This window comes from Seriola aureovittata, chromosome 14, assembly GCF_021018895.1.
Source record: "Seriola aureovittata isolate HTS-2021-v1 ecotype China chromosome 14, ASM2101889v1, whole genome shotgun sequence".
NCBI classification, from domain to species: domain Eukaryota; kingdom Metazoa; phylum Chordata; class Actinopteri; order Carangiformes; family Carangidae; genus Seriola; species Seriola aureovittata.
The window spans coordinates 22,303,620-22,331,498 of record NC_079377.1 but is presented as its reverse complement, the minus strand read 5'-3'; the positions used below and the strand labels follow the sequence as shown (position 1 = coordinate 22,331,498).

Sequence of the window (27,879 nt, the reverse complement as noted above, 5' to 3'; positions counted from 1 at the left end):
GTCATTACTGTAACTTACTGTAGGTCCAGTGAGACACACAACTGTAATCACTCAAAAGTTAGTTCACACTTCTCTCCAGTGTAAGGTAACTTCACATGAAAAGCTCTGCTGCTGCTGCTATGCAACAGTTTGTTTACATGCAGATCATGTATATAGTGCATTTACTTTACTTGCGTGCTGATTTTGCATTTATTAACTACAGCGAGTGTAATGCTTACAGCAGCATTATTGCAGATTAAGTGTAGCTGCAGTATAACGATTCCAAAATGAGATACTGAAGTGAGAATTCCCCTGAAAGCACACTGTGCCTCTACCGGAGGTTTATGCCAATTCAAATCAACAAGCCAACTCAAAAACCCTGTTTTCTGATCGACTAATGATCTGATCTGTTGTGTATAAGACACTCAAAAAGTGGGTCAGTCAGATCACAATTGCTTCTTTCTGCATTTGTGCTTCATTGCTTGTGCATTTCTGGGTATTCCTGGTCTGGAGCACAGAAGAATTAAACAGTGAATGTGATTTATAAATTCTGGAGCATCATAATTATTGGGTGATTGTGTAGCTACTTAAGAATGAGAAAACATAATTTCAACATGTATAGACTTTGCTGCGATTGTAAATAGATGGGTCCATCATCAAAAGGGGCAAGAAGCTAGATATCAGGAGTCTTTGAAACACTGATCATTTAATGGAAGTTGTTCTTTAAAGGAAACCAGTTAAAGTTCAAGCTCCATTTAATGTCACACTGGAAGTAAGAACTGATGTCCTTGACCTAAAGAAAAATGTCTGACATTTGCAAAACATTACAAATGTAGATGCAACAGTGAATGTTAACACAACAAGCAGAAAATGCTAAGTGCAGCTGTTTCCTATACAGTATTAACACGTAAAATCAGGGGAGGGTGCAAGACAGTGCTGATAAGCCTTTCTCAAAAGTGTAGACTAGAAAAATGCTGTTAAAACTCATTAACTATCAGGCTCATATAGCTTTAAACATGTGACACTGATGGGTGTCTGGGAGGATAGATAAGGAGCAGGAATTAGGGAGGAGAAGATTCTTTTTCCAGGGATTTACACAAATACACACTGAGTGAGTTTTAATGCCCTCTACCAGTATTGATTACCTACAAGTCTTACTGATTGAAAGCTAGATATAGAAAAGCACACATCAATAAAATACTCTGGAAAAACTGGAGAGAGTTTTAAAGAGAATGCCCTTTCCCACCCACGCACAAATACAAACAGCTACCATGCAATGATTGCAGAGATCCAATGAGTGGCATCAGTGATAGTTTGAGATGCCAAAAAGTGTCAGTAACCCAAAAAAACCTTGCTCAGCTTCAAGGTTCATTCAAGGTTTCTCTTGGATGCTGGTAGCAACATAGCGGGACATAGCAACACCGCCACCTCCCACAAATCTAAAATATTATTCTGACCACCTGCTTTGAGAGAGAGATCTGTTTATAACTCAGTTACAGAGTTTACTCCACCCCCATCGATGCTTGTGTATCTGTGGTTGGAGTTGTTTGTCTTGCCATTTAAGAAGAAGAACAAGGCATATAAGTGGAGATAAGTGATGATGATGGCAGATGGATAATGTATGTATGAAAATGAACACGATAAGGAGCAACATACCGAGCATCTTTGAAACATCAATCCTTTAATGAAACCTTCAAGGACAACAGCGACTGTTTTCTTGCTGGCTCATGCTGCCATCGCTTCTCTAAGATCATTCGAGGGTGACGAAAGCATGTCACTACAAATGCTGTCTGGGCATTGACAGTGGCTTTGATGCTTTCACCCCTTTCTTTAGATATTTCTTTTGAATCATGTCTGAAATGTAGTGGTTTAAGCTTATAGTGACCTTGCACTCAGCCTTTTGCTATTCTGAATAAGAGTCTCAGCGTAATGCCTAAGAATTAGTGAGGTACTGTATATCTGAAAGTTTGGAGACAGTCTTTCAGCTTTAGATCATTTTCAATTGCACAGAAAATCGAAGGGTTTTTTTCTGGATGGCACACTAAGAGCGATGATGGAACTACTGTGTGAATTGATGCACTTACAAAATGGCATAATTGCAGTCTCATTTCACAAAATATCTACCAATTTGAAAAACCTTCCTCTGACAGCGCTAACACTGGTAATAAATTAAAATTTACAATTGAATGTCATTGACATTTTTCTGCCTTTTTATTCACTACGCACCTTCAGGAATTCAAATGGCTAAAGTGTAACTGGAAAATGTGAACTTCTATACCCAGGAATCCTGAAATGCCAGTAAACACTCAAGTTTACCAGCCCTGCATGTCTGTGGTACATTTGTAGTAAAGCCTTCTTTACACTGAGATCCCACTAGACTGCCGTTAAGAAGATCCTCCATTGTGCCGCCTTTGCTTGTTTACACTGAACCAAACAAAGCTGGCATATTTCCACCTCACTGTGTGATTTTAAAGGCGTCAGAAGGATGCCGTTACACAACAGTGCATCTGTGTCTGTCCCACAATGACAGCTAGAGTGATTCGCTGATGTTTGAAATTCTGTTTTCTTTCTCTGTTGAAGTTACATTTTTCAGTTCATGTGGCCAGAGAAGCAGAGATACCTGACGTCAGTTACATTTGAAAAGCAAACTATAAAATCTTATCTAGGGGCAACGGGAGGCTCGTCTCTGCCGTAGCAATATTTTTTGTAAAAATGTGTCAAAGATGTTTGCTTATACTGTAATACGGCTACACAGGTGAGGATGTAATCATCAGACCTTTGGGAACATTGAGGAGACAAATCAGGTAACAATGTTTAATTCAAAAGCTTAGGGGATCTACTGTCAGGAGAAAATGGCATTTCAGAATGGATGGAAATTGCTTTTTGGGGGTAAAAATTATGCAAGATATGGAGTTATCCTCCAATATGAGATTACAGGTTTGGCTTGATCAACCAAGCCTACCGCCACAAAGCCACCTGCACTGGATTTGAAGTAGAAAAACAATAGTCATTGACCCAAATGTGATCCCTTTATAGCTTTGTTTACATAGATAAACCATTACAGATAGACAGATAGATAGACAGATAGATAGACAGATAGACAGATAGATAGACAGATAGATAGATAGATAGATAGATAGATAGATAGATAGATAGATAGATAGATAGATAGATAGATAGATAGATAGATAGATAGATAGATAGATAGATAGATAGATAGATAGATAGATTTTTTTTCTTTTTCATTTTGAAAGGTCAGATGACACTTTTTTCCTTATCCCTGGATGAAGGCCTTGGATGGATTTCATTTCAATTCTGCTCTGCATTGGCCTTTGTCTGTAGTGTTGTGCGCTGAATTTGTATTCACTGCTCTGTTTCGTCTTGTTCAGTCTCCTTCCTTATTCTGTTCTGTTCTGCATTTCATTGCTCTGTTTTGTTCTGTTCTGCCCCCTTCTATTCTTCTGTCAATACATTTCACTCTGTTGCATATCCACCAATCAAATGTAAATATCCTATAAGCATCATCACACAGCTCACAGCCCTGCTGAGCAAAAAGAAAAAATAAAGAGAGAGAAAGAAAGAGAAAGAATGAGCAGATAAATGTGTTTGTGGTGAGATTACCATGCATCATAAACCCATAAACCCTGCAAGGAATCAGAGGGATGGAGGGGAGAGATGGGGATTCGGGACAGAGGGAATTCAACAAGAGAGGGACATGGAGGGGAAAGAAGAGGAGATGCAAATATGGATGATGGTTAACAGCAACGTTAGAGTAGAAAAACATGAGAGAATGATAGGGAGGAAAGTGAAGATCAGGAAGGAGCAGTGAGAATGTCAAAAGGCAGAGATACTGAAATACAGAGAGATAGAGAGAGAAAAAAACAAATGTAAGCCCCTGAGATTAACTCTCTCATTTCTCTATGGGGAAGAATGGAAAAAAAAGAGGCTTTCTACCTCCTATCCTCTCAGCCTCCCTTTGATATCTCTCTCTCTCTTTCTGTCTCATATTCTAATATCTTTAGTCTCCATTCATCATGTTGGAACAGACTCGCTGAGCTCGCTAAAGCATGAACACACATAGCTAACCTAGCTGGACACAAATCCCTCTCTGTTGCTCTCTTTCTTCCTCTTTTCCCCCCTATTGCTTTGAAATTTCAGTTGATCTATTCATCTCTCTATCAAAATCTTCCATTATTTGTCTTCTCACAATTTCACTTGTCTGTTGTGGACTTAAGGGTGCCATAAATTATTTTTACCTTACTTTTTCTTCTCCATCTGTGGCATTTTGGCAGCTGTGTAAGTGTTGCATGGGGCCAATAATACACAACAGTGCTTATCATTGTTGTGGTCGGTTTAACGAGCTTTGCTAATAAGATGAACAAGCTTCATGCTGACCGGTTAATGGTACATTCACTGTCGCTCCACAGCGTAGTTACTTACAGTTTTCACAGCTTACAATGGAGAAACATTGAAGATTGATTGAATTGCTAATATAATGTGATTTACACATTACACACAATACACACAATACACACACACACATTTGTGATTGTTTTAAAGGAATTTTGTTGATTCACTTCATTCTTTAACCTTTGGCCTATTACTGTAAAAGTAAGATGGTCCTCTCAACACTATGTAAACACAAACCTTTGAAATATACAGTAACTATTATTAAGTCATTATTGAAGATATTTGCCATGGCTCAAAAGACAGACAGGGTTATTCTCATTTTTCCTCCCCTACTTAAGCTTCTGTCTTAGACTTCAAGAGGACTTTTGAGGACTTTGTGCTCACATTTTTTTTTTTTTTTTTTTGGTGTTTCACGATGACCATATAGGATGAGATCTAATTTCTGTGTATTTCTTTGACTTATGCGTCAGTGTTTACTATTGTGCAGAGTTAGTGTTTCAGCTTGGTTTGGATCCTCTTGTAAATAAACTTTCTTACATGTGTGAGGACCACAGTAGCTGTCACAGTGCAAAGCTGGATGTGGCTGTTGAAATGGGATAGAAAGTAAACAATTCCACAGCTGTGCTGTGAAACAGGTTTTAAAGTGAATCACAAGCCACTGCAGCAGCATCTCAAGATATCCTCCATACCTCCTGTTAATCATTTCTCTACTCCCTTTTTCCTCAGCCTTCCCTTCACTCCAGTTCTCCAATGTGGCAGCTATACTTTCCATTCCTTCTTCTCTGTCCTTCTTATTATCTATTTTCCTATTTTCCCTTTGGGTAATTTCTTATTTCATTCCTGCTCTAAACTTGAATTTTACTTCTGCATGCTGATGCAGCTGTTCTGCAGGTAACTATGACAAAGTGACTAATTAATATTCTTGCATATGGCTCCATTCATTGACTGGCACTGCTGCAAAACTGGCGCCCCAGCTGTGATTTGAGAGAACCTCATGCCTTGAATATAAAGTCATCTGCCTGTCCTTATGATCAGTCCTCTAAGGCTGCTTTCTCTGTCACCAGTCTATAACCAGCATTGGACACAAAGAAATACAAACTGGCCAAAGCAAGAAGAATCACATTTCTCACCATGTCAGTGTAGGCCATGTAACCCTTTGTGTTGTTGCATTTTTGAGTACACCTAAGATTCGGCCACAATGTACTCGTGGCGACCTCACAGACTTTAATGCAGTAGTATAAATCCTTCTTTATGTTTGCTTTATAGCCTCATTCTTCTTTTCTTTTTTTTTCTTGTGGTTATGTGGCCTCTCTCATTCTCCCTCTCTCCTAACTTCCTTCATTTCTTTGTGGTCGTCTGTCCCTGCTCCCTGAGCCTTTAAGAATCTGAAGTATTTTATTTTTCCTTTAGCCTCAAATCAATTCCAGACGCCACCGTTTCCTGCCCCCCCACCTCTCTCTTTCTCTACCTCCCTTAGGGGCTATAGACCAAACCCCCCCCCCCCCCCCCCCCACCACCACACACACACACACACACACACACAGAAACAGAAACAGAGTGAAACAGACAGAGTGCGCATGAGGCATAGAGAGTCTCAGGTTTTGCTTGCTTTTCCATAGCATGAATTCCTTTAACTATTTTTCCCTCCCCCATTTCTGTTCCAGGAATTGTGTGTGTTTTTGTATGTCTATTTTTATGATTGAGCAACATCTTTTCCCAATGACTATTCCCCTTTTCCTCTCTGTGTTTGTCTTGGCACATCTCCTGTCATACTCATCTGTCTTTCTATCTCTCAGATTAAAAGGTGCAGTGACAGTGTCATGAATCTCTCTGTGATGGGGAGTGTGTGTGTGTCTCAGTGAACCATGAACCTCTGCCGATGTCCTCAATGAGTTATTTTTTAAGTACTGCATTCATTAACTATTTGTGGATATGTACACACATGAAGAAGATGACCAGATGATTGATTCTTGATATTTTTTTAAAGCAGGGCAAGAAAATGTCTTTCTGTGTCTTACAGTCATGAGCCATTTTCTCAAAGAGAGCGATAAAAAGTCAAATGTGATGAACAAGAATGGAGAAAAAAAGAAAAACAAATCTGTGATTTTCTGCAGCACCATGTGATTATCCATATTCATTTTCCTTTCCTAAGTATATTCCAAGTCTTGTGCAGTAATTACAGCGTCATTCTAGCACTGTAATGCAAAGCTATAATTGCTATGGTGGATCCTACTGGACTGTGACAGAAAAAAGAGAAAGAGGAAAAAAGAGGAGTAAAAAGAGCGAAAGCAGGAGAAAGAAAAAAGCACAATATGAACAACAAAAAGGGAGAAAGGACAGAGCAAGAGAGAAAGGAATTTAATTTAAGTGCCGGTTAATTAAAGATGCCCTTCAACACCACATTCATAAGGTTTCTGTTTAAGTCAATAACAAGTCAATCCGAACATAGTTGATGGTGCAAGACCTTGCCTCTTTTTTAATTTTCACACTTTTAATTCTATTGCCGTCTATTTTGGAAATTACTCATCATAATTAACTGCGAACATCCCTAATGTAGAGTTCATCTTTCTAATTGTCAGGAGTGAGAGGCCTAAGAGCTACAAAGTTAAACCCCACGAATAGGGCATTCCCATGCAAACCAATAGCCAATAAACAGCAGTCAGCAGGCTAATTGGAGCTGCATTGTATTGCCTCAAGCTTAACTGCATCTCCCATTGTTTTACTGTCTATTTCTGCTGCTCATTTGGAAGAACACAGAGAGCGGATTGGTTTGGTCATCAACTTGTTTTCAGCCCAGAGGATTTCCTTACGAATTTTAAAGGCCAAATTAGTAACAGCGCTGTGACGCACCCTGCTGAAACAGTCACCCCATTACTGCCATTCTTTATGTTTTCATTATGATTCAATGTACTTCTTCCACTAATTCATTAACTCAGTTTTTCATGCAAGGAGGATTTTAGCCGCAGTATACATTTTTGTGAACGCTACAGTGGTGAGGAGCTTTACTTTATGTTAAATTGGGTTCCTAAAGTTACCTAAAACATTAATGTCAATATTTAAGTTCTGTGGAATTGTGTTTGACTGGATAAATTCAAAATTATGAAGGTACACGAGTAACCACGCAAACACAATGACCACACTCCATGTCGGAAATGGTTATGTCTTGCATCCGAGCTGAGCTTTGATGAATGCATGATATGCAATTATGAGGCAGCTGTCTGCACAGAGGTGAACCATGGTCACAGTGATATAAAACAGCAAAGAATATTGGTCTTGCAGTCAATTAAAAGGCACAAAATATGTTTGCCAAATGATTTAAAAAAAAAAAAAAACATCTCTGTCTCATTAGCACAAAAAAATAGTTCTGATTGCACATAATTTACTGCATATTATTTCCATATAAATGAGTGTGATTTTCAGTAATTGAGGATGCTAATTGAAATGAGCAAAACAAAAATGTTCTCAAAATACACATATAAATGGAGTTTAAAGTATTTTATTTTGTAAAAAATAAACAGAATAATTTAGCTCTGCATGTGAACAATGGCAGAGTTAATTAGGTGCTGGTTAGCTGAATGCAACAAATGGAGGTTTGTGTGTGCAGTCAGCACATTGGCTGTCTTCTCCATAAACAGTTTTGTTTATTAAGCATTCTTCAAATTAACATAACCTCTCTCTTTGTTGTGATAATAGCAATGTCAGAAATGACATGTTAATAATTTCTTTCTCTAAATTGTGTTACTGTAATAATTACACTGGTGAAAGTAACTGTACTGCTAATTACTTTTCCATTTCACATATGGATCTGTAACAACATGAAAATACACTGATGGACATTTAAAAAAACTTGTTATTTATAAAGGAGGTACAGAGAAAAGTAGACAACCACTATAGCACTGTGCAGAAGTCTGAACTTAAAAAATATTTTCCTCAGTAACTGACTCAAACATGTCACTTGGTTTTACCTTTATACACATCTGGCTGCAATGTGACTGACAGCCATAAAACAAGGAGAAGAGAGGAGAGTACACTTTGGGAGCCACATCTCCTACAGATGACAAACAGATTAAGGATTATCTCTTCCTGTAGCTGGACTGCTCCTGCATGCTACATGTATTCAGCTTTTTTCCGGAAATCAATAACCTGTTTCCTGCATGTTTTGCCTTCTCTCCAAGGCCCACAAAAACACAGTATTTACCAACTATGCTTACTCCTTCCAAGCTAAGTGAATCCATATTCACTCATGATTCTAACCCATCCATACAAGGGCATCAGTTTCCTTGTGGGAGATGCTTTTGTGTCTCCCAAGAGGAAACAGCTCTGCTTCACAGAGGAAACCGATCCTTTTCAGACGATTCTCTCCATCAAAAACCTATCAAAGCTCCATGACACAAAGCGCATTACCTTTGGAGAGGTGGATAACAGGTGACTAATGTTCGTCCCTATCAAATCTACTGATGATGTATGCCTAGACGTTTTCACTGCATGCACCTCTAACTGTGGTATTGTCAGAGCCAGTGATTATGGTCTGCCCAGTTGTGCCATGTACCTTTCACTGGGCTTTATACTGTGTGCCGCTGATTCAAAAAAAAAAAAAAACACCAGATCAGATCTAAATTGGTGCACTTGCATATCTCTTTCTCGCTCTTCCCCATTATTTTTGTCACAGTCAACTATGTGAAAGAGCAAAAATGATGAGAAAGCATAATAAACAGCATAATTATAAACTGCACAATCATTTTATTATGTAATGATTACATTTCCTAATACATATTAGATTTCCATGTTTTGGACGTTAAACTGTTGTTGGACATTTAGAACTTCATTCCCCTTCATGTAAAACGATACTAATGATGTTAAAGTGAGGTTTATTAGACATAATAGTACATGATAATAGTACATGAAGAAAGTGTGTGTGTGTGTGTGTGTAAACAGCAGACGTGGGGTCTTGTGGGTGGTAATTAGTACTTGAATTTCACTAATGGCTTAACAGGAATCAGCAACCTCTACAAATTCACACACACATGCTAACAAATTCACACATAACAGACACACACATACAAGCGCACACACACACAAACACAGAAGACTAACTTTGCAGTAACTGTGGGTCTGTGGGTGTTGCTAGCCTCTCATTAATACCTATTTTCGCAAATGCTGAGATGGCGTTGCAGCTCTTTCTTTGTAATCGCTTCACCACACTCACACACACTGAAACACACACACAGGGGCCTATTAGTTCCTCTAATTGAAAGGCAATTAAGCCTCAGGTTTCGTGGTGTGAGCTAAACGCTGGGTGTCTGTTTTCAGCACCACTCTGTTTTTAAGCTTTTAACAGACCACAAAGAGCCAGCCATCGAAACGAGACACTCAAAGTGAACATTAATACACTGACTCTCCTGCCTGTCTGTGCATCTTTGGGTCTTTCAGCTTTCTGTGTCCCTCTATGACTTCTCAGTCTGTCACTCTTTAGTCTTCCATTTTCACATATTTCCATTATGGTAAAATTTTGTATTGTAAACAAACACAATTTATGGTTAAATCTTTGCAACATCTCAAGTTTGTGTCACTTGACAGTTGCTGGACCATTGTCTTCATTTGTGTTGGGTTCTTTTCTTTCATTCTCCTTCCTTCCTCTTGCTCTCTGGTTCATTTCATCAATCATTCATCATCAAATCTCTCTTTGCAGAACATGTCACTTGAAGAAACCAGACATTTAAAAAGAAGTGGAAAAAGTACAGTCCACAGCTTTGCATATACAGCAGAATAGCTTGGGGATTTGTTTTGGAGAGTAGGAGTGGATTTATACAGTAACAGAAAATCTCATTTTAAACCTCACATGACCCCTTTTCTCATCCAAGCATAAACAGAGAAAGAAAAATATCACATCTGGTTCAAATAGTGTTTAGGGTTATAGAGGGGTCCGGTGGTTGGAAGCACTCTCGTGTGAGTGAATGGTTACAGGTTGGGTCCTGCCAATAGTCAATCATTGTGTGTTTGTGGTGTCCTTAGTGCATCTCCTCAGGCAAGATCTTAAATGCATACTTGTCAATTTACTGTAAATAACTGTAGTTAAGTACACTTTTAGAACAGAACAGAAATACACAAAGCAGGGTAATGTGTTAGTCATACCTATCACAGAAAAATGCAAATCTAATACTTGGAAAAGCTAAAATTGAGTTTAAGAGTGTATTGCCTTCGCTGTGCTTAGAAAATACACAGATTTGTTTTTTGTATCAGCTTCGTTATTTCATTACCTCAAATATATTCAAGTTCAAACCAAGGCAGCAAACTACAGTTCTCCGTTGTACCACCATCTTGGTTCATGTCACAACAGACTCGCCACCATGCCAAATGACACCAATGTGGCAGGAACAAACGATGATACAGTGGCTGTGAGAACACAGAAGGGACAAATGTCGCCTTCAAGCTGCACTCTGGGAACAAACAACACATTCTACATTAATTTCTTGTTCATGTTGGCCGGTTAGCTAATTCAAACATAACCCTTTAGTTTCATGGCTTGGGGACAGTTGATGTTCACTGTGGTCAGTTCAGAAAAGGCGAACAGAAAACTTTTCAAAAAACAAGTCATGGCAGTCATGATGTGTTAAAACTCTGATCATACATGATAATTATGAAAAATTCTCTTTCCTAGTGTTTATGATAGTCAACATCCTTTATCTTAAAATGGATACCACCTCTGAGCCGTCCATACAAGCTGAAGGGATAAAAATCTCCTCATACAACACCTGAAACTGAAACCAAACGATAAACTCCTAAGCACTAGAGGGTTTGTCCTGTAGATGAATGTGTGGATGAATTGGGCTTTACAAGATCAGATCAATTCCATGTTTGAAAGGCTTTGTCCAATGTGAAAAGAAGAGAGACAACACAAAAAAAATTCACAATTCCCATCTCCCATCCTTTGTCTGTTAATTCTCATATGTATGGATTATGCCATTTGTACACATCGTGCACACATCATTGTTTGCCTACACATTCCTGACACAGGAAGGAGGGGGTGAAAAGACACACACAGTCAGCTTCATAAACAATCACACACAGTGTTCCGAGGCAGACGGGGATATATATCACATTTGTACATGAATGAATCACCTTTATTACCACTGACCCCTAGAGAGAGAAAGTTTGAGCGTAGGGGGGAAAAAAAGTAGGGTCAAGTCTGTTATATTTTTTCCATCTGTATAGTTTCCAACCATTTTCCAATGATATTTTAATGGCTGCTGTTGGAGGTTTGGCTCACCAAGAAGAGAAAGAGAAATCACTGACAGAGACACCGGCAGAGGGAGTGCTGAGAAAGATGAAAGGGAGGAATAGGCAGAGACAGAGTGGGAGAGATAGAAAGAGAGAGACCTACAGAGCAAAACTGCCTCCCACATGTATATGAGAGACACAGAGAATGAGTGAAATGAATCACAATGATTGAAATGATAATCCCAGCTATTATTTCGGAAATATTGTTTAACCATGTTTATTGAACTGTAGGTTTAAGTCCCACTTTGACCTGGGATTGTATTTTTCAAAGCTGTGTGTTATTGTGTCAAAACTACTGTCTAACGACATCTATTGCATGTCCGTCCATCCTGAAAGAAAGATCCCTCCTCAGGTGCTCCTTTTTCCACCTTTGTCTCTTTTTCCAAGGGAGTTTTTCCTTATTCGATTCGGGTTTCTAAGAACATGGTGTTGTATGCTGTGCAGATTTTGACGCCACTACAGGCAAATTGGTGATTTGTAATATTGGGCTATAGAAACAAAATTGAACTTGACTAAATTTGATTTGAAATTTCAAAACAAAATCTCAACTGAAACTGAAATATATCACATTGCTTAGTGATATGCGAGTTCAAAACTACCACAGCAATGACGACTTAACACTAAAGATATTAAACTAGTATCTGCACTGCTTAAAGTTAATGTATTATCAACACTGTGTACCAATCTGTACCACACAAACTAGCACCACTGAGAAATTTCTACTGGGTTAAGGGGCCACACCTGTCCTGATCAATATAGGTCAAAATAGATAAAAATAGTTTTAATGCATTTAACATAATGTTTACATTGTTTTTACAAAAATCAAAATCCAAAATAAGTCTAGTATCACCCCTTTTCGAGTGCAGTTTGCAGCAGGTGATTCAATTCAGCAGCAAGCTTTTAGACTTCCTGTGACTGAGGACAGAGATTTCAACTTAACTGCAGAAATCAAAACGACAAGCTTTGATCATGTTAGCTAAAATAGAAATAATGGGAGAGGCATGATGAAAAAAAATACTTCTGGAGAATTTTCCTTCAATCAGTTGGTGAAATACTCGTATGTGCTTTACTTCGGTTCTAGAGATAATCATGGTGATTGCAGCTGGGCAGCCATTACAGCTACTCTGACTGAAGAGGCACAGCATGACACACAGCCAGAGAGGGAGGGGAAGAAAGAGCATGACAAAATGCAAAAATGCATTTTCTATACAACATCGATTTACTTACTCAAACAATGTTTCACTGTGGACCCCGATTCTCTGTGTAACATGATTAGAGTGACTGTTTGCTAATCGTTGTGTTCCATATTGTAATGGGCACACACAGTAAAGGAATGCAGCGATGAAGGAGACCACATGACTGTAACTATCAGTTAATGATCTCTCAACAACAAAATCTGAACAGATTTCTTAACGTTTAGTTTGTCCTATTTGTCAGTTTACCCAATACAGGAATGTTTTCATCAATGTCTGTTTGTTTGTTGGTTTGTAGGATTGTAGGATTATTTAAAAAGTACTGAACTGACTTGCACCAAACTTGTTGGAGAGATGGGACATTGGCCAGTGAAGAACCCATTACATTTTGGTGCTGATCTGGTCAAAAGGGCCAGATCAAGGAATGTTCTCGTCACTTTTCTTAACTTTGTTACATAAGGCATTTTCCGACATTTTAGTCAATTTTTCAGGAAATAATGACGTATGTTGATATGAAAACTACAAATATTTATGTTGTTTAGATCTATGACTGTGCAATTTGGTGCAATCTGGATCTGACAAACATGTGTAGGGTGGTCTGGCGTTGGAAGGGGTATGGGCTCTACTGAATGTCATTCTGGTTCATAATGAAATACGCAAGGTGTGATTGGTCAGTTAGTGATTATATGTAAGCCAGCGGGGCTTGTCGCGCTGCATTTTAACCCCACTGCTCCGACCTCTGTGACACACACACACATGCACAGTGTGTTAATGTTAGCTAATGAATCACAGTAGTCTAGTCCATCACTTGAGTCATGGATTCACAGCAATGCTACGAGCCCTGGGGAATGGCAAGCAAGCAAGCAAGCACGCACACACACACACACACACACACACACACACACACACACACACACACACACACACACACACACACACACACACACACGTATGCTGTTCACTAGTCTAATGTGACTTTTGAGTCATGTATTCAGACAGAGGAAGTGGTCTGGCCAAAAGGCATGTTCGCCCTAGGGAGTCATTATCGCTGTCTGTTTCTGTGTTGCATTTTTCTCTCTCTTTCTTTTTCTCTCTCTCTCTCTCACTGTGCAGTTCTCTCAAACAAAGGAATATTAGACATGAACTATGTGTAGGGTTATCCAAGATTCCCAATTCATACATGCTGATGATGTTTTTAAAATATACATTGAAATTCATCAAATGTGTCCTTTGAGTATATAAAAAGACAGGAAAATGAAATTGTTTCTTTTGTTAGTGGAAACAATTTTGTACCTATTGCTTTGTTTGAATTTGACAGCAGGGTCATTTCATTGGCATCAAGCAGGTCTCATGTAATCACATTCACAGTCACGATGAGTATTGGTGGTCACTCTGTACACCGCTATCAATCAATTTCATTATTATTGTTTTTTATGTGTTGGACTTGACACATATCTGACAGTTTTTGAGACAAATGGCTCATGACCAGCAGCAGGGTACCAGGATATTCGTGAAAGCAATTTATTTTGGACTTGTTTTATTTTTACTTGTTAAATAAACCTGACACTTAATTTGACATATAAATGACAGTTTGAGAGCCTGTTAATGGATTCTGCATATCAGATTTCAGATCCATGCACAGCAAGTTCACACCAGGGTTTCTAATTGTTTTGGTGTTGTTCTTAAGAATTCTTTGATGTTTTTGCACATTCTGTTCAAATTCACAAATTTCACCTGCAAGTGACAACTTCCAAGAATAGATATTCCTGAGTTTTTTGTTTTTATTGTCTTGTTATAAATTGTTAGCTATTTCTAAATTTCACAACTCAAATTTGGCACAGAAAAGAAAAAACATAATTAGACAAGAACAGCTCTCATTTTCTGTTTTCTGTTTTCAGCCTATAAAGTTTTGTGTAAAATGGAGAAATTAAGCAGGATTCTGCTGACACAGTTATGTCTTTCACTCCTCCTTTCTCTTATCTGTTTCAGTCATCACTACTACTACTTTGTCTCCGACTCTTATTCAATCTTTCATTTATTCCGCAAGATAATTTCAGTTTAGACCCTGATACGTCACAAGGAGCAGCCATCTTGCTGTAGCAGTGGCGAGCATGAAACAGCTTTGAAGCTTATACAAATACATGACAGACAGGCACAGGCACACATCCATATACAGATTTACATAGAGATACGCACATCCATCAGAGGACTCAAGCATAATTAGCCAGATGATGAGGCGCTATGGGATTAACTGTCACTGCTTCCTGGTTGGCTGGTCATGTGGTCAACAGGAGCCAATGAGCCCAGAGGGACTTTTCTCATCTACTGAGCTATTGAATGTTAAACACACATATGCGTACACTCTCTCTCTCTCTCTCTCACACACACACACACACACACACACACACACACACACACACACACACACACACACACACACACACACACACACACACACACACACACACACACACACACTAATTTACACAACGTTTATTCATATGGTCCAGGCAAAGAAACATCAGTGGAGCATAGTCCTTGAGAGTCCTTGTCATACTATAAGAGATTCTCCACCCAGCTACGAAAAGAAATACGAAAATTAATTTGTTGTTATAGTAAAGAGATTTGTGCACATAATCACTCACTCTAAGTGTTTGCTTCTTTCATGTGTATAATGATTTTGGAATACTAATGGCTTTGGTGCAATTATTTTGAAGTCTAATCAGACTACATTGGCATTGTTAGGATGTCTTCAGTGAGCAACACTAGAGGTCTATGTGGACTATATCATTGAGGATCTGTAGTTCTGTCCTAAATCTCCTGTCAACCATGTCAGGAGTGGAGGAGGTTCATTAGAGATTCAGTTGTGAACAAATGATGCATCAATATCTAACCAATGGGCTACCAAGAAAGATATTTGACATATATTGTAGCATGGGTCATTTCATTGACTTCATTGTCTTACATGAAATGCAATTAGGTGCATTTGTTTCCCAATTTGCATCAGTGTAACACAGTTAGCTTTCTTGTCTTTCATCTGACCTTGAATTCCAAGTTTTACCTTGACATGAGCAACTAATGGATGTCATCCTGGTGGCCATTATAGCACATGGTTGTTACTGTCCTGTGTCTGAATTTAGCCAAATACTTTATTGCTTGTCACTTCTGTTTTCTCTTTACATATTTTTAGTTTCTTTTCTTCATCTGAACATCTGAACTTAACCATGCCATAGCCATGAGTGCAGCAGATCAGAAAAAACAAACAGACAAACAACCTGGTACTTGCTGGTACTAAAAGCTGACAGCAGGAGCCAAGCACGCCCGTTCTGTTCTGTTGAAACAGTCAGATTGTTTTGAAAAGCAACAGAGCAGAGCTTATGACCTCCCATATGGCCGCTAGAGGCCCAATCATCTTTATTCCTCTATCCACTAAATCTCGGCATCATTTGATTCGTTCCTTCATTGCGCTCATCAAATTCATTTTACTCGATGCTCATATGCCAAGACTTTTAATTAAAATTGCACTTAAGGCATTTCACTGACATTGATCTAGAGTTCCATGCAGTGAGCAAGCAGTTTCTTGCTTCACAGTTCAGGACTGTTGATGAACACATTTGATTTTGTACAGATCAAATTTAATCTTTTTTTCCTGCTGATTCATTCACTACAGAGGCAAAGATACCTGGATCATTGCCTGTACACTGATTAGTGTGCTGTAACAGATCAAACTGAAGCCCATGTAAAGGGAAACTCATTAATCTAAATCTGCCTTAAATGACTTTCATATATTCTCCAACTTGCTTTACATTGCTTTCATTACATTCGAAAAGCATGCAGATAGTGCAATACAGTGACCCAGCGTTGTACATGAGCTGAACCGCCCACACTGAATCATTCTGTGTCTAATTGAATTAAAGCTAATGAGTTTACAGACAGCATTGTCTGGATAATTAGTACAATGTCCTAATCAAGACAACAACCATTTAAGAAGTCAGATCTCTAACTGCAGTCAATTAACATTACCCTCTATAAAAGACACCAATGAATGATTACTAAACTGTTTGTGTTTTTCGTTGGCAGTGTTAAATGTATCACTTTTACAGAAATTTATTTATTTTAAAACAGAAGTTTTATTAAATTTAATGTAAATTTGCTCAGTTGGATTGTTTTAAAGCAGTTATAACATTGTTATAATGGTTACTGACCAAGCTTCTTTCTGCTCTCTCTCTTAGGCTTTGTGATCGGAGGAGAGAGGGAGTGAACAAACACTGAGTGGGAAAAAGAAGAAAAAGAAGAAAGAGAAGAAGAACAGTAGTGACGTGAAAGTTGGTGATGAGTATCCGCAGCAACAGGCTCCATCTAAGCTAATGAACTAGAAAATTCATCAACAACATTTTGTTAGCAAAACCAGGATATCACCTCAGTGGGAGCGGAGCTCCACTGAGAGGAACCAGAAAGTAGGGGGCGGAGTGAAGTGCACAGTAGCTCAGTGGAAAAGATGGCGATGCTGATGATGAAGCGGCAGGGCTTTGGGCTGCTGAGGACCTTCCTGGTGTTGCTGGGAGTTTCTGCACTCTGTAGCGTCGCATTAGGAACCCAGAAAGGAAATGCTTCCTTGGATCAAAGGAGCCACAGACACAGACATCCAGGTGTGACAAAAGCGACAATGTTTCCTAATCATTTGGCTTTAACATGTTCTGTAATAGGATTTTTTTCGAACTTCAGTTTCACCTGACAAAACACAGATGGTCACACACAACACTTCTTGTTCGTGATGTTTGTACATTAAAACTGACAATGACCCCTTCTCTCAAATTTACCCTTCGTGACCATGTGTCACTTTGTACTGTCCTGGCAGCCCAATTTTTTACAATTTACTGTACATATTAACTTGAACAAACCTAAATGTCTTGTCAACAATATGATTTCAATTTTTTAGTTTTTTTTCTCTTTACTTAGCATTTCTTTTTTTTCCCGCCAAGGCATCCTTCAGATGTTCAAAAATGGCTGTTGTTCAGCTACAACCACAGCCTGCTCCTGTTAGCCACTGAGCAGCTGCACTGCAACAAACGGAGGTTAAGTGCCTCCCCACCTAAAGAACTACTTGTTGAAGCATGTGTCATTCCCACCAGCCACCCACATTTTCTCAGCTGGGATTTGAACCTGTGATCCATAATTCAAAAGTGGGCCTCTCTGTTCGGGAGGTTACTGCCTCCCACCCACTTTTGAGTTCAGTCTATTGAAAATATTCTCAGAAAATGAACTACAGCTGGAGTGATAATTCATTCATTCAACTTAGAGTGTCTTAAATAAACCTTTTATTTTGCCTTTAACAATTAAAAAATTTCAATAAATGGCCAAAATAATTGTGTTGTAGAATTCTTTGGTTAAACAGAAAAATGTAGTATTGGTTTAAATAAATGTATTGATGTTTGTTTTTGGTGCTTGCAGGTCACTTGCCCTTGCATAGACACAAACAGAGGGCGGGGAAGGAAGGGCAGGTACTCCACAGGTCCAAACGAGGATGGGTCTGGAATCAGTTCTTCGTCATTGAGGAGTACACTGGACCTGATCCAGTTCTGGTGGGCAGGGTGAGTATAATATAGTGTGAGATAATAAAGCATTCTTCCATCAACTCTTCTTCTCTTCCGTTGAGTCAAACAGAATTAATACCCAAATAACAGTCTAAAATTTGACTTGCTCCCCAATTAATAGCCATACTGCCCTCCAGTGACAGTCAGGCGGGGGCATGGAGGGTGACGGCAAATGGCTCCACCAGGATTTAAATGTACTTTTGTCATATATCAAGGAGAAAGAGAGAGGTCATGTTCACATTCAGGGGTGAAGATGATTGGTGGTTCTCCTCCACAACAACAACATCACTCAAACCCAGCAGAGGCTTTCATAAACAACAAATGATGTTTACAATACATCATATTTCATTGTCTAGGGGTTGTAAAGGAGGACCAACAATTTAATTGAATGTTGAACATTCCTCATTTTTTTTATGACAACGTTTTAAATCTCTTACTTATTAGTGTTTGCCCATCTGACATAGCACAGCTACTAGCCTCTATCTTAGTATTTCAGCTCCTTTAGTTTGTAGAATTGAGAAATAGAAGCCTCATGTTACTTTTGCCAACCAGGCTACCTGTCTCACTGTGCAACCACCAATCTGTCTCTCTTACTCTTTAGTTCCACAACATCTGAAATCCAGATGTTGGCAGCACCAAACATGTCCTACATTTGCACGTCTTTGTTTTCAGTTTAGTTTGTCTCACTCTCCTCGTTTCTTGTTCTTCAGCTCCACTCAGACGTAGACTCAGGCAATGGCAACATCAAGTATATCCTTTCAGGCGAAGGTGCAGGAACGATCTTTGTTATTGATGACAAGACGGGCAACATCCACGCCACAAAAACCCTGGACCGTGAGGAGCAGGCCCAGTACACTTTAACAGCCCAGGCAGTGGCCAGAGACACAAATAAGCCTCTGGAGCCTCCATCAGAGTTCATTGTGAAAGTACAGGACATCAACGATAATCCTCCTGAGTTTCTACATGGGCCGTACTATGCCAGGGTGCCTGAGATGTCTAATGTTGGTGAGTAGTAAAAGACAGGTTATGGCAACAGAAGGGGAGGCCAAGTTTGGTGCTGGGGAAAAGGACAGTGTAGAAGAAGACTAGAACATCATCTTGGAAGGTAAATGCATGTTAGCTGAGCATGTTAACTTACAAAAAGTGTCAATCCAAAATGTAGATTGTGTGCTTATGTTACAATAAGTGAGTTTAGTTTAAATTGAGGATTCAGCAGTAATTAAGAAAACACGAAATCTTGAATGCAAGCTGGAAATGCCTTCTATTTTCAGTACAGAAAATATCATCTCTGTATATTGAGTGACGTCTGTTAATGAAGTCACTGATGGAGTTGGGGTTGTTTGTCTGCTAAACAGCCGTTCTCTTACATTATTGATTATCACTGAAATCTGAACATAGGAAGTGTGACAGAAGTGGCTATCAGATAGTAACATTAGCTGATACATTCAGCTCCTAAAAAGATCCTTTAATTTTTTTTTCTTTCTTTTATTATATGCACATAAAAGAGAAAATGTTCTCAACCAAAGCAGAGGCAAGGAAATATTTAGCAGTAGGTTGGCATGGGCAAGACCTCCTACCATCTCCTTGGAGTCTCCTTACTTAGAGCTTCTGATCTTGATAGATTTTCTTTCCAAATATTATGTGGTCTTGGAGAGTATTCAACCCCTGAAGGCTGACCTGAAATGAACCACATTGGCAGTGGTGCTGCCAGAAACTCTGACAGCCAGAGAAATCCCTTCTTTGAATGGACTGGACTTCCAAAGAAAGAACTTCTGAAAGGACTTCTGAATGAGTTCTGTTCAGGTTTTTTCACACAGCCGTTTCTTGAGTTGAAACCTGAATACAGAAGTCTGACAGGAGGGGCCACCGGTTGCCATCAGCCTCAACGACAGAAGTGGAACAGAAAGAAAAGATGTAATTTGACTAACTAGGTCCATGTTCCCTCATGGATGTCAGAATTAGCACAGATAGAGAAAGCAGTCTTTTTCAAATTAACATTCTTGGTAATTTATCCTTTACACTTAAGGTAGCTGCCACATTGAGACTAAGGCTGAATGAAATTTGATTACAGTTATATACACAATGGATTTCATACAGACTAGGATAGTGGTGCTCACATGGCTGCAATGGAAAATTGTTGTCCAATCCTCACATGTGGAACAGAAAAGAATATAAGTTGAACCAAGAGGAATACACCTTATCATTGATGTGACACACTTAAAAGGGTCCAGTCAATACTATCCAGTTGCAAAGACAGAACTAGCAGTTTTAGTACCTGAAATCATATACTGTAGGTTTAGAGAGGAAACTGAAGGACTCATTTACTAAATCTTTAAAAGTTAACATGGTGTTGATATCTCACAGTCACGACCTGAAATGCATTTAGATTTGAGCAGCAAATAGCGTACTATGATGTTCTGTTTTCATTAATTATTTGTTGGTATAGAATGAAATGTTTTACATAAAAAAAACCTTCCATAAATAAAACAATACTAAATATTAATTAATTCCTGCAGTGTCTATAGGAGGCAACGATATGACAAAGTGGACAGTGAGGAAGAGCAGAAAGAGAGAGGTTATTGTAGAGAAGGAGAGAGAAATTAGTTAGAGAGTGACGACGGGTTAGGATGTGGGAAGGGAGAGACATTTGGGCAGAGTAATCAAACCGGGCTAATCGAAGCAGTGTTGGATATTTGACTGGCTCAAATCCATAGCTCACATTTCTAATTGGTTTGGAGATTACCAGCTTTTCATGCTATCACACACATACACAAACACACACATGCACACATGCTTGGCATATGACAGTTGACAACCTCAACTCTGAGACACTTTAGCTTAAAGAGAGAGATGGACAGAGAGTGGCAGCTATGTGTATGCATCTGCAGGTCTAAACTGCTGCTGATGTTACTTTTCTTTCAAAGAGTTGGTGCAGGTCGACAGTTGTAGAAGTACTTCTGTGAATTTTTGTTAATTTTTGAGTTAGTTAGTTAGTTCTGTCACATCTGAAAAGGGAAGTTTTAAATATTAAGCAAAGTTAATAAAAATGTATTTCACACTTTTCACAAATTTAATCTATTTGGCCTATTTGCTCAGTTTAACCGTGTCAAGTTCAGTTAAGTAAGATTTACTGGAAGTAGATTACTGTTGTCGGGTGAAACCACCACATCTTCAAAATGGCCATTTTTGGGGACTAAGATGAAATGCCTTGATTTTGAGCTTGACAACCATGCATGTTTTAGATTATCCAATGGGTTTTGAAAGGGTTTCACGACTCCAAGGGCTATAGAAGTGTCAACCCAAGGAGGGAAAATAATGTATTTAAAACATGAAAATCGCCACAATTGAAGAGTGGATGTTTCCACCCAACAATGATGAAATGTAGAGAAATAATAGTGGAGACCAGCCTCACAGCAGCATTTCATCTTCAGTGTGAGAGAAGGGAGAGTGTTTTTCATTCCCTTTTCCCATACAGCCGGTGCAGGCAGGTGAATCGACACACACTCTATGACAAGCTTATTTGTCAAACCATTCTTGAACCGAATCACTGAGGTGGAGTCATCTCCTGACTTGTCTGTCATGTCTGTTTGTCTGTCCCGTAGGTACGTCAGTGATGCAGGTGACAGCTACAGATGCTGATGACCCCACCTACGGCAACAGCGCCAGACTGGTGTACAGCATACTGCAAGGACAACCATATTTCTCTGTGGAGCCTCAGACAGGTGAGGCTGAAAACAGATTCCAGCCCTGGGTCTACAACCATCTACACCACAACCAAATACAAGCTTATAGCCCTTGATGTACTACCATGCTCAAGTGTATGCTCAGCCGGATAGGTAGCCAGTTAGCCAGTTCACCAGATAGGTATGTTTTACAGGGCTTTCAAAATAAGTACTGCAAATTTCAGTTTGTTTTAACAACTACTATTCATCGCTACAAAATGTTAAATCTTAAATGTCATCAGTAATATGATTTAGGCATGACTGTGTATCCAAGCATTATAAACCTCAAGCCTGAACTGCCATGTGAAACAGGCATCCTGCGGAAACTGCTTGTTGCTAAGACCAAACTGAAAATCTTTCTGGATTATTTTTTATCTTCTACTGCTCTTAATATAAAAAGTACTCTCTGCTGCAGGGATCATGTAACAGCAAGTCCTTTCCTGTGAAATTGGTGAGGAAAAGAAGGCACTGCTGTAAAAAGAGGTCCCCAGAGGACACTCAACCTGGTCTCTGCAGAGCTCAGGCCTAATATTTGGGTTTGCATTAAAAGAAGAAATTGGATACCAGGAGAGAGGTTAGGGCAGACACAGAGCTATGTTGGGTCAGACAGAGTGAAGAAGAAGAAAAAGAAAGGTTGGGGAAGAGAAGGAGAGAGAAATTGGTTGAGTTCATGGAAAGAGAGAGGTTAGGGCATGGAGAGGGAGAATGATTTGGGCAGAGTAAATCTGGCTAATCAAACCAGTGTTGGGTATTTGACTGGCTCAAATCCATAGCTCATATTTCTAATTGGTTTGGAGATTACCAGCTTTTTGTGCTGTCACACACACACAAACACACACACACACACACACACACACACACACACACACACACACACACACACACACACACACACACAAACACACACACTTGGCATAATATGACAGCAGAAAGCCTCAACTCCCTGACACTGCAGCTAGACATCTGGAGAAAGAGAGAGATGGAAAGAGAGTGGCGGGTGATGAATTAAACAGAAAGAAAAGATTACTGGGGCTTGAAATGGAGAAAAATAAGACTTCACACATGTTTAACTAAAGTTCTCATTCATACAAATGATGAGTGATGATGTGTTTTCTTCCCAAATGAAATATCTTGAAATAAATGACACCTACTCTTAGGGAAGCAAATCACATTGTAAGTTCTTGCTTATCAGCTGATTCTGTTTTTCCAAGAGAGAGCTTTTCAAATATGACTTTATCAGTTTCAATGCACATAAAAATTACATTTTGGAATGACATCATTTCAATAGAGAATGACACAAAAACACAGGAACATGGTGTATATTTACATATACTACTGCAACAGGAAACAAAATGTAATGTGAGCATTAATTTGATGTTAAAATCTGTACATTTAGGTATAATTCGTACTGCCTTGCCAAACATGGACCGTGAGGCACGCCAGGAGTATGATGTCGTCATCCAGGCCAAAGACATGGGTGGTCACATGGGTGGGCTGTCAGGCACCACTGAGGTTAAAATCACCCTCACAGACGTGAATGACAACCCTCCAAAGTTCCCACAGAGTGAGTACAAACACCTATTGTGTCTATCGATCCATTTATAATATCTGCCGCATGACTGTCATTTTCCTCTAGTGTGACATTTTCGTTAAAGGTGTGAAGGTATCAGACTTTTTATCAAATGGCACATCAGTATCATCCTTAACAACAATGTTATCCAGTAAGCAAATGTGAGTTCCCTGACTGACATGTCAGACTTAAAGAAACAACCAACAGGATGGAAGATATTCCCTTTTTATGACTCATTTCACTTTGCTCAATCCCAGAGGTTGTTGTTTGTTTATGTTAATAATTCTTCTCGAATATTTAAAAATGCAGTAAATGGTTTGAAAATGCTACATATGCTATAGTACATATGGCCTGAAACCTAATATTCTACCAAAGATTAAAGCCTTCTGGTTTACCTGTACAGTGATTTGCACCACTGTATTTTTTTCACTCAACCTCAAGTCTACCTCTGACACTCATTTTCCTTTCACTCAATCTGTCACTCTGTCTTTTCCGCTTAAGTTTCTTTTTACCCCTCTTTTCTTTTCTCCTCTTTTTGTTCTTCCTCGTACTCCCCTCTCTCCCCTCCTGTAGCTCTGAGGAGAGAGACTCCTGGCAGAGATTCAGCAGAGTAGCTGCAAGAATGGATGGAGAGAAGAAGAGACATGGGCTCAGGATTTAGCCTGTGGGGAAGCTGAATAGGCGAGAAAAGAGAGGGACATGAGCAGAACACTGAGGGAGAGAATATAAAAGACAGGGAAACACCGTCTAAAACATCTCTCCAGTTCCCAACAAGCTGACTGTGTGTCAGTGTCTTGCAATGTAAAGCTAAAATATGATTATGTAGGCTATGTCAAACAAACATTTTGAGGGAGTTTAGAAAAAGCTCGAATAAAAAAAAATTTCTCCAGCAGTTTCAAAACTGAAAAACCCATATTTCTTTATACTGCCATGAGTTCTTACAAAATGATCCAACACATTAGAAACACTCCTTAATATAATGCAGTCCAGTTTAACACAACTGCATAGTTGAACTAGTACGTCTCTGACAATTTTGATTAAAAATAAATATTATTATCTTTGTAAATGTCTGAACTGTTCTGGACTGTATTAGATCTTAAAGATGTACCTAATAAAGTAAAACCAAGTGAACTGAGTATAAAGCTGTTAAGGTCTTGATGGATAACGACAAGGGGTCAGAGGAATTTGATGGAAATATTTCAAACAGAGGACATAGTATTTCCATTTAAGACTGTGCTTTATTCAGTAAATGAAAATATCCAGTAATGATAAAATGTTTACCTGACTCCAGTTGTTCAGCCAAATTTTATAGCCTCTGACCTTTTGAACCAGCACCCTCGCAGTAACAAACTAGGTGCTTTGTCAACCACGGCCATGATCAGGATCAGGCAAAAGTTTTAAAAGAAGGATGAAATCACAAACATTCCACATTCATTCAAATCTTATTTTCTTCCTTGTTTCGGTTTATATAATATCAATGGGACACTGAAAATCTGATCAGAATGACAGAAATCAGCTTTTACAACCAAACATTATCAGACGGAAGTGTTAACAAAGTACCTCCTGCATTATTTCTAAATATTGTCTGTACATCACTGGCAGTTTAAATCTGTGATACAACATATAAAAAGCAATATGTTGTGGTAGTGGGTACCCTTGTTGAAATAAAAGTAGTAGCAGTAGAAGCAGTACAAACGCCTGCAAGAAAAGTCTCCCAGATGGTGTGAATGAGGACAGTGATTACTTATTTAGTGGATGGGTAGAGTGAGAGAGAGGAGGGAGAGGAAGAATGGGAAATGAGATAAGCAAGTCAAGAAATAAAAACAGAGGCAAAGCAAGAGGCAGAGAAAATAAAAAAACAGATTCAAAGGAGAGAAAATACAATTAAAGAGACAAAAACAGACAGAAAAAGATACAGTGGGGTCCAAAAGTCTGAGACCACTTTCCTAAATGGAACCCCACTGTTTATGGCACATGACTCCCTCTCATGTGTTCCAGCAGCTTTTCAGTTTCCATTCAAGCTGTTGTATTTGGTCTGTACTCCCAGGCTTGATCTCTCTGTCTTCATCTGTTTCTCACAGACTTTCTGTCCCTGTAATTCTCTCCTTTTCACCTCATTATCAAGCATCTTTCGTTTTTGCCACCCCAACAATCCATTACACACAAAAAAAAAAGGCAAACAACAACTGACTGTTCTTTAACTCTCTCTAACTTCAGTCTTTATTAGACTCACATGACAGAGATGGTTTCATTAAATACTGTTAATGTATGTCAGTTGCAGTTCTTCACTGTTTAAACATGAACAATGTAAAACAAGAGGATCATAAAAGTAATTAAAGCTGTTAAAGATAATACTTTGGTGGTTATCTGTCAGCTTTTATTTGCATAAAACATTTACCTCCAGTGTCTTTTAGGATTGCCATTAGAGAACTGTCTATTCTGATCACCAACAAGCAAACCAGGAAATCTCAATAAAAAAAATCCTTTTTTCCTTGAAAAGATGATTACCATTTGAAAATTGGTAGATCTTCATATCTCATTTTACAGTGGAAATGATTAGCTGTAATTAACCATTTATGCATGCTATTTTTAGGTTAGAGGATTTTCTCATATTGAATGATGAGAAAACCAACACCAAAATGATCATGTGTAGAAGAGACACTCAATTCAACTTTCTCGTGTGTGCATACTCACAACGCTGACTGCATGTGGGTGAACAGATCCACCTACGCATTCAAAGCACGTAGCAACTCTGTAGCTAAATGCTCCCAAAACTGAATCATGTTTAAATCACCAATGTGGTGTTATACTTTTAACTTTCAGCAGAAATATGTTCTTCAAGCATGTTTCGTTTTGTCAAAGTAAAGAGATGTCCTTGAAGAATCAGCTTAGTGCCGCTAACCACAAAGCACACATCACAGAGACATATTAGCTCTATGAATAAACAATTCCCCAGTTAACTTTAAATCATCATTACATTCACCACATTCAATATTGAAACCTTCTTTAGCATTGTCTATATTACAACACATAACAGTCACAAGTATGTGTTGTAATATATTAAACAGTGATGTGAGGCATTATGGTTCTAATTTCTGTAATCACTGTGGTCATTGTGTGTTCACATCCAAACGTTTATAGTTTTATGAGCTTCTCTTTACAAGAACAGACATCTGACTGAGTGCAATCATTGGAAGAAAGCAGCTGATGACTTTCTCATATTCACAGACAAACTAAAATACAAGTATGGGTAATTTATGACTGCAAGTCATCATCAGTAAAGACCACTGAAACTCACATTTGCTTTCACTGTGGTCCTTGAATGTAAATGTACATTTCCTGTATGTGCTGTGCTTCATTTTAGCCTGCAGCCAGGTATGCCAGGCTGCCTGTGTGTTCTGTCATACAATGTTTAACTCAGCTGCCAGGAGCCATTTAAGTTAAGCTACTTAGGAAAAGCAAGAATAGAACGACAGGAGAAGAGAGGGAGGAAAAGTGCAAAGGGAGGGCAGGGATGAAGTGAGCTTTTAGCCAGGATCGGCAGGCAGGAGAGAGAGAGTGAGAAAGAGGAGCTGGAGAGGAGAGACAGGCATGAGAGAAATAAGGCGGAGATGGGGAGGAGAGGTGAGGATGAATGAAGAGATTTGCAAGGATGGAGTGGAAAGGGGAGAAGCAAATAAGAGATGAAGAGGGAGGGAAAGATGTTAGCCAACATTATGGAAAGGAGTTTAAAAAGCACAGACAGAGATGAAGAGTAAAGACGGAGAGGAGGGATTTGGTGAGGATCGATGGAGATGTGGTGGAAAAAGGGTAGACGCTTGGAGGGTGGAAGGGGGGATTTGGGCAGAATGGATCAAGCCCTGTGAATCGTTCTCCTCTTCCTCTCATATTTGCTCAGAAACCACATGACCAAATGAATTTCACGATTCACAGGATTGCTACACCTGGACGAGCAGGATAAACATGCTAATGGTGAACAACCAATAAAATGATGAGTCCACTCTGCTGAGTGCCTGAATCATCATGGGGTAGGAGGAGGTCAGGACGGAGGAAGGAGGGATTGAGGAAGGCCGGACGAGGATAGGGAGTTGCACAAAAGATGAAGGAAGAGGAAGGACAGAAGAAATGACAGA

General features: G+C 39.1%; 1 protein-coding gene across 1 annotated transcript in view; it reads left to right on the top strand.

Moving 5' to 3' along the window:
- The window catches only part of cdh11 (cadherin 11, type 2, OB-cadherin (osteoblast)), an 81,641-nt gene that overhangs the window by 38,457 nt on the left and 15,305 nt on the right, over positions 1 to 27,879 (top strand). Inside the window, exons 3-7 of the mRNA XM_056395162.1 lie at positions 17,093 to 17,509; positions 18,312 to 18,451; positions 19,165 to 19,459; positions 22,057 to 22,176; positions 23,573 to 23,740. Of these exons, the coding sequence (XP_056251137.1) occupies positions 17,359 to 17,509; positions 18,312 to 18,451; positions 19,165 to 19,459; positions 22,057 to 22,176; positions 23,573 to 23,740 (874 nt within the window). The 5' untranslated portion in view covers positions 17,093 to 17,358. The remainder of the gene's footprint in view (positions 1 to 17,092; positions 17,510 to 18,311; positions 18,452 to 19,164; positions 19,460 to 22,056; positions 22,177 to 23,572; positions 23,741 to 27,879) is intronic.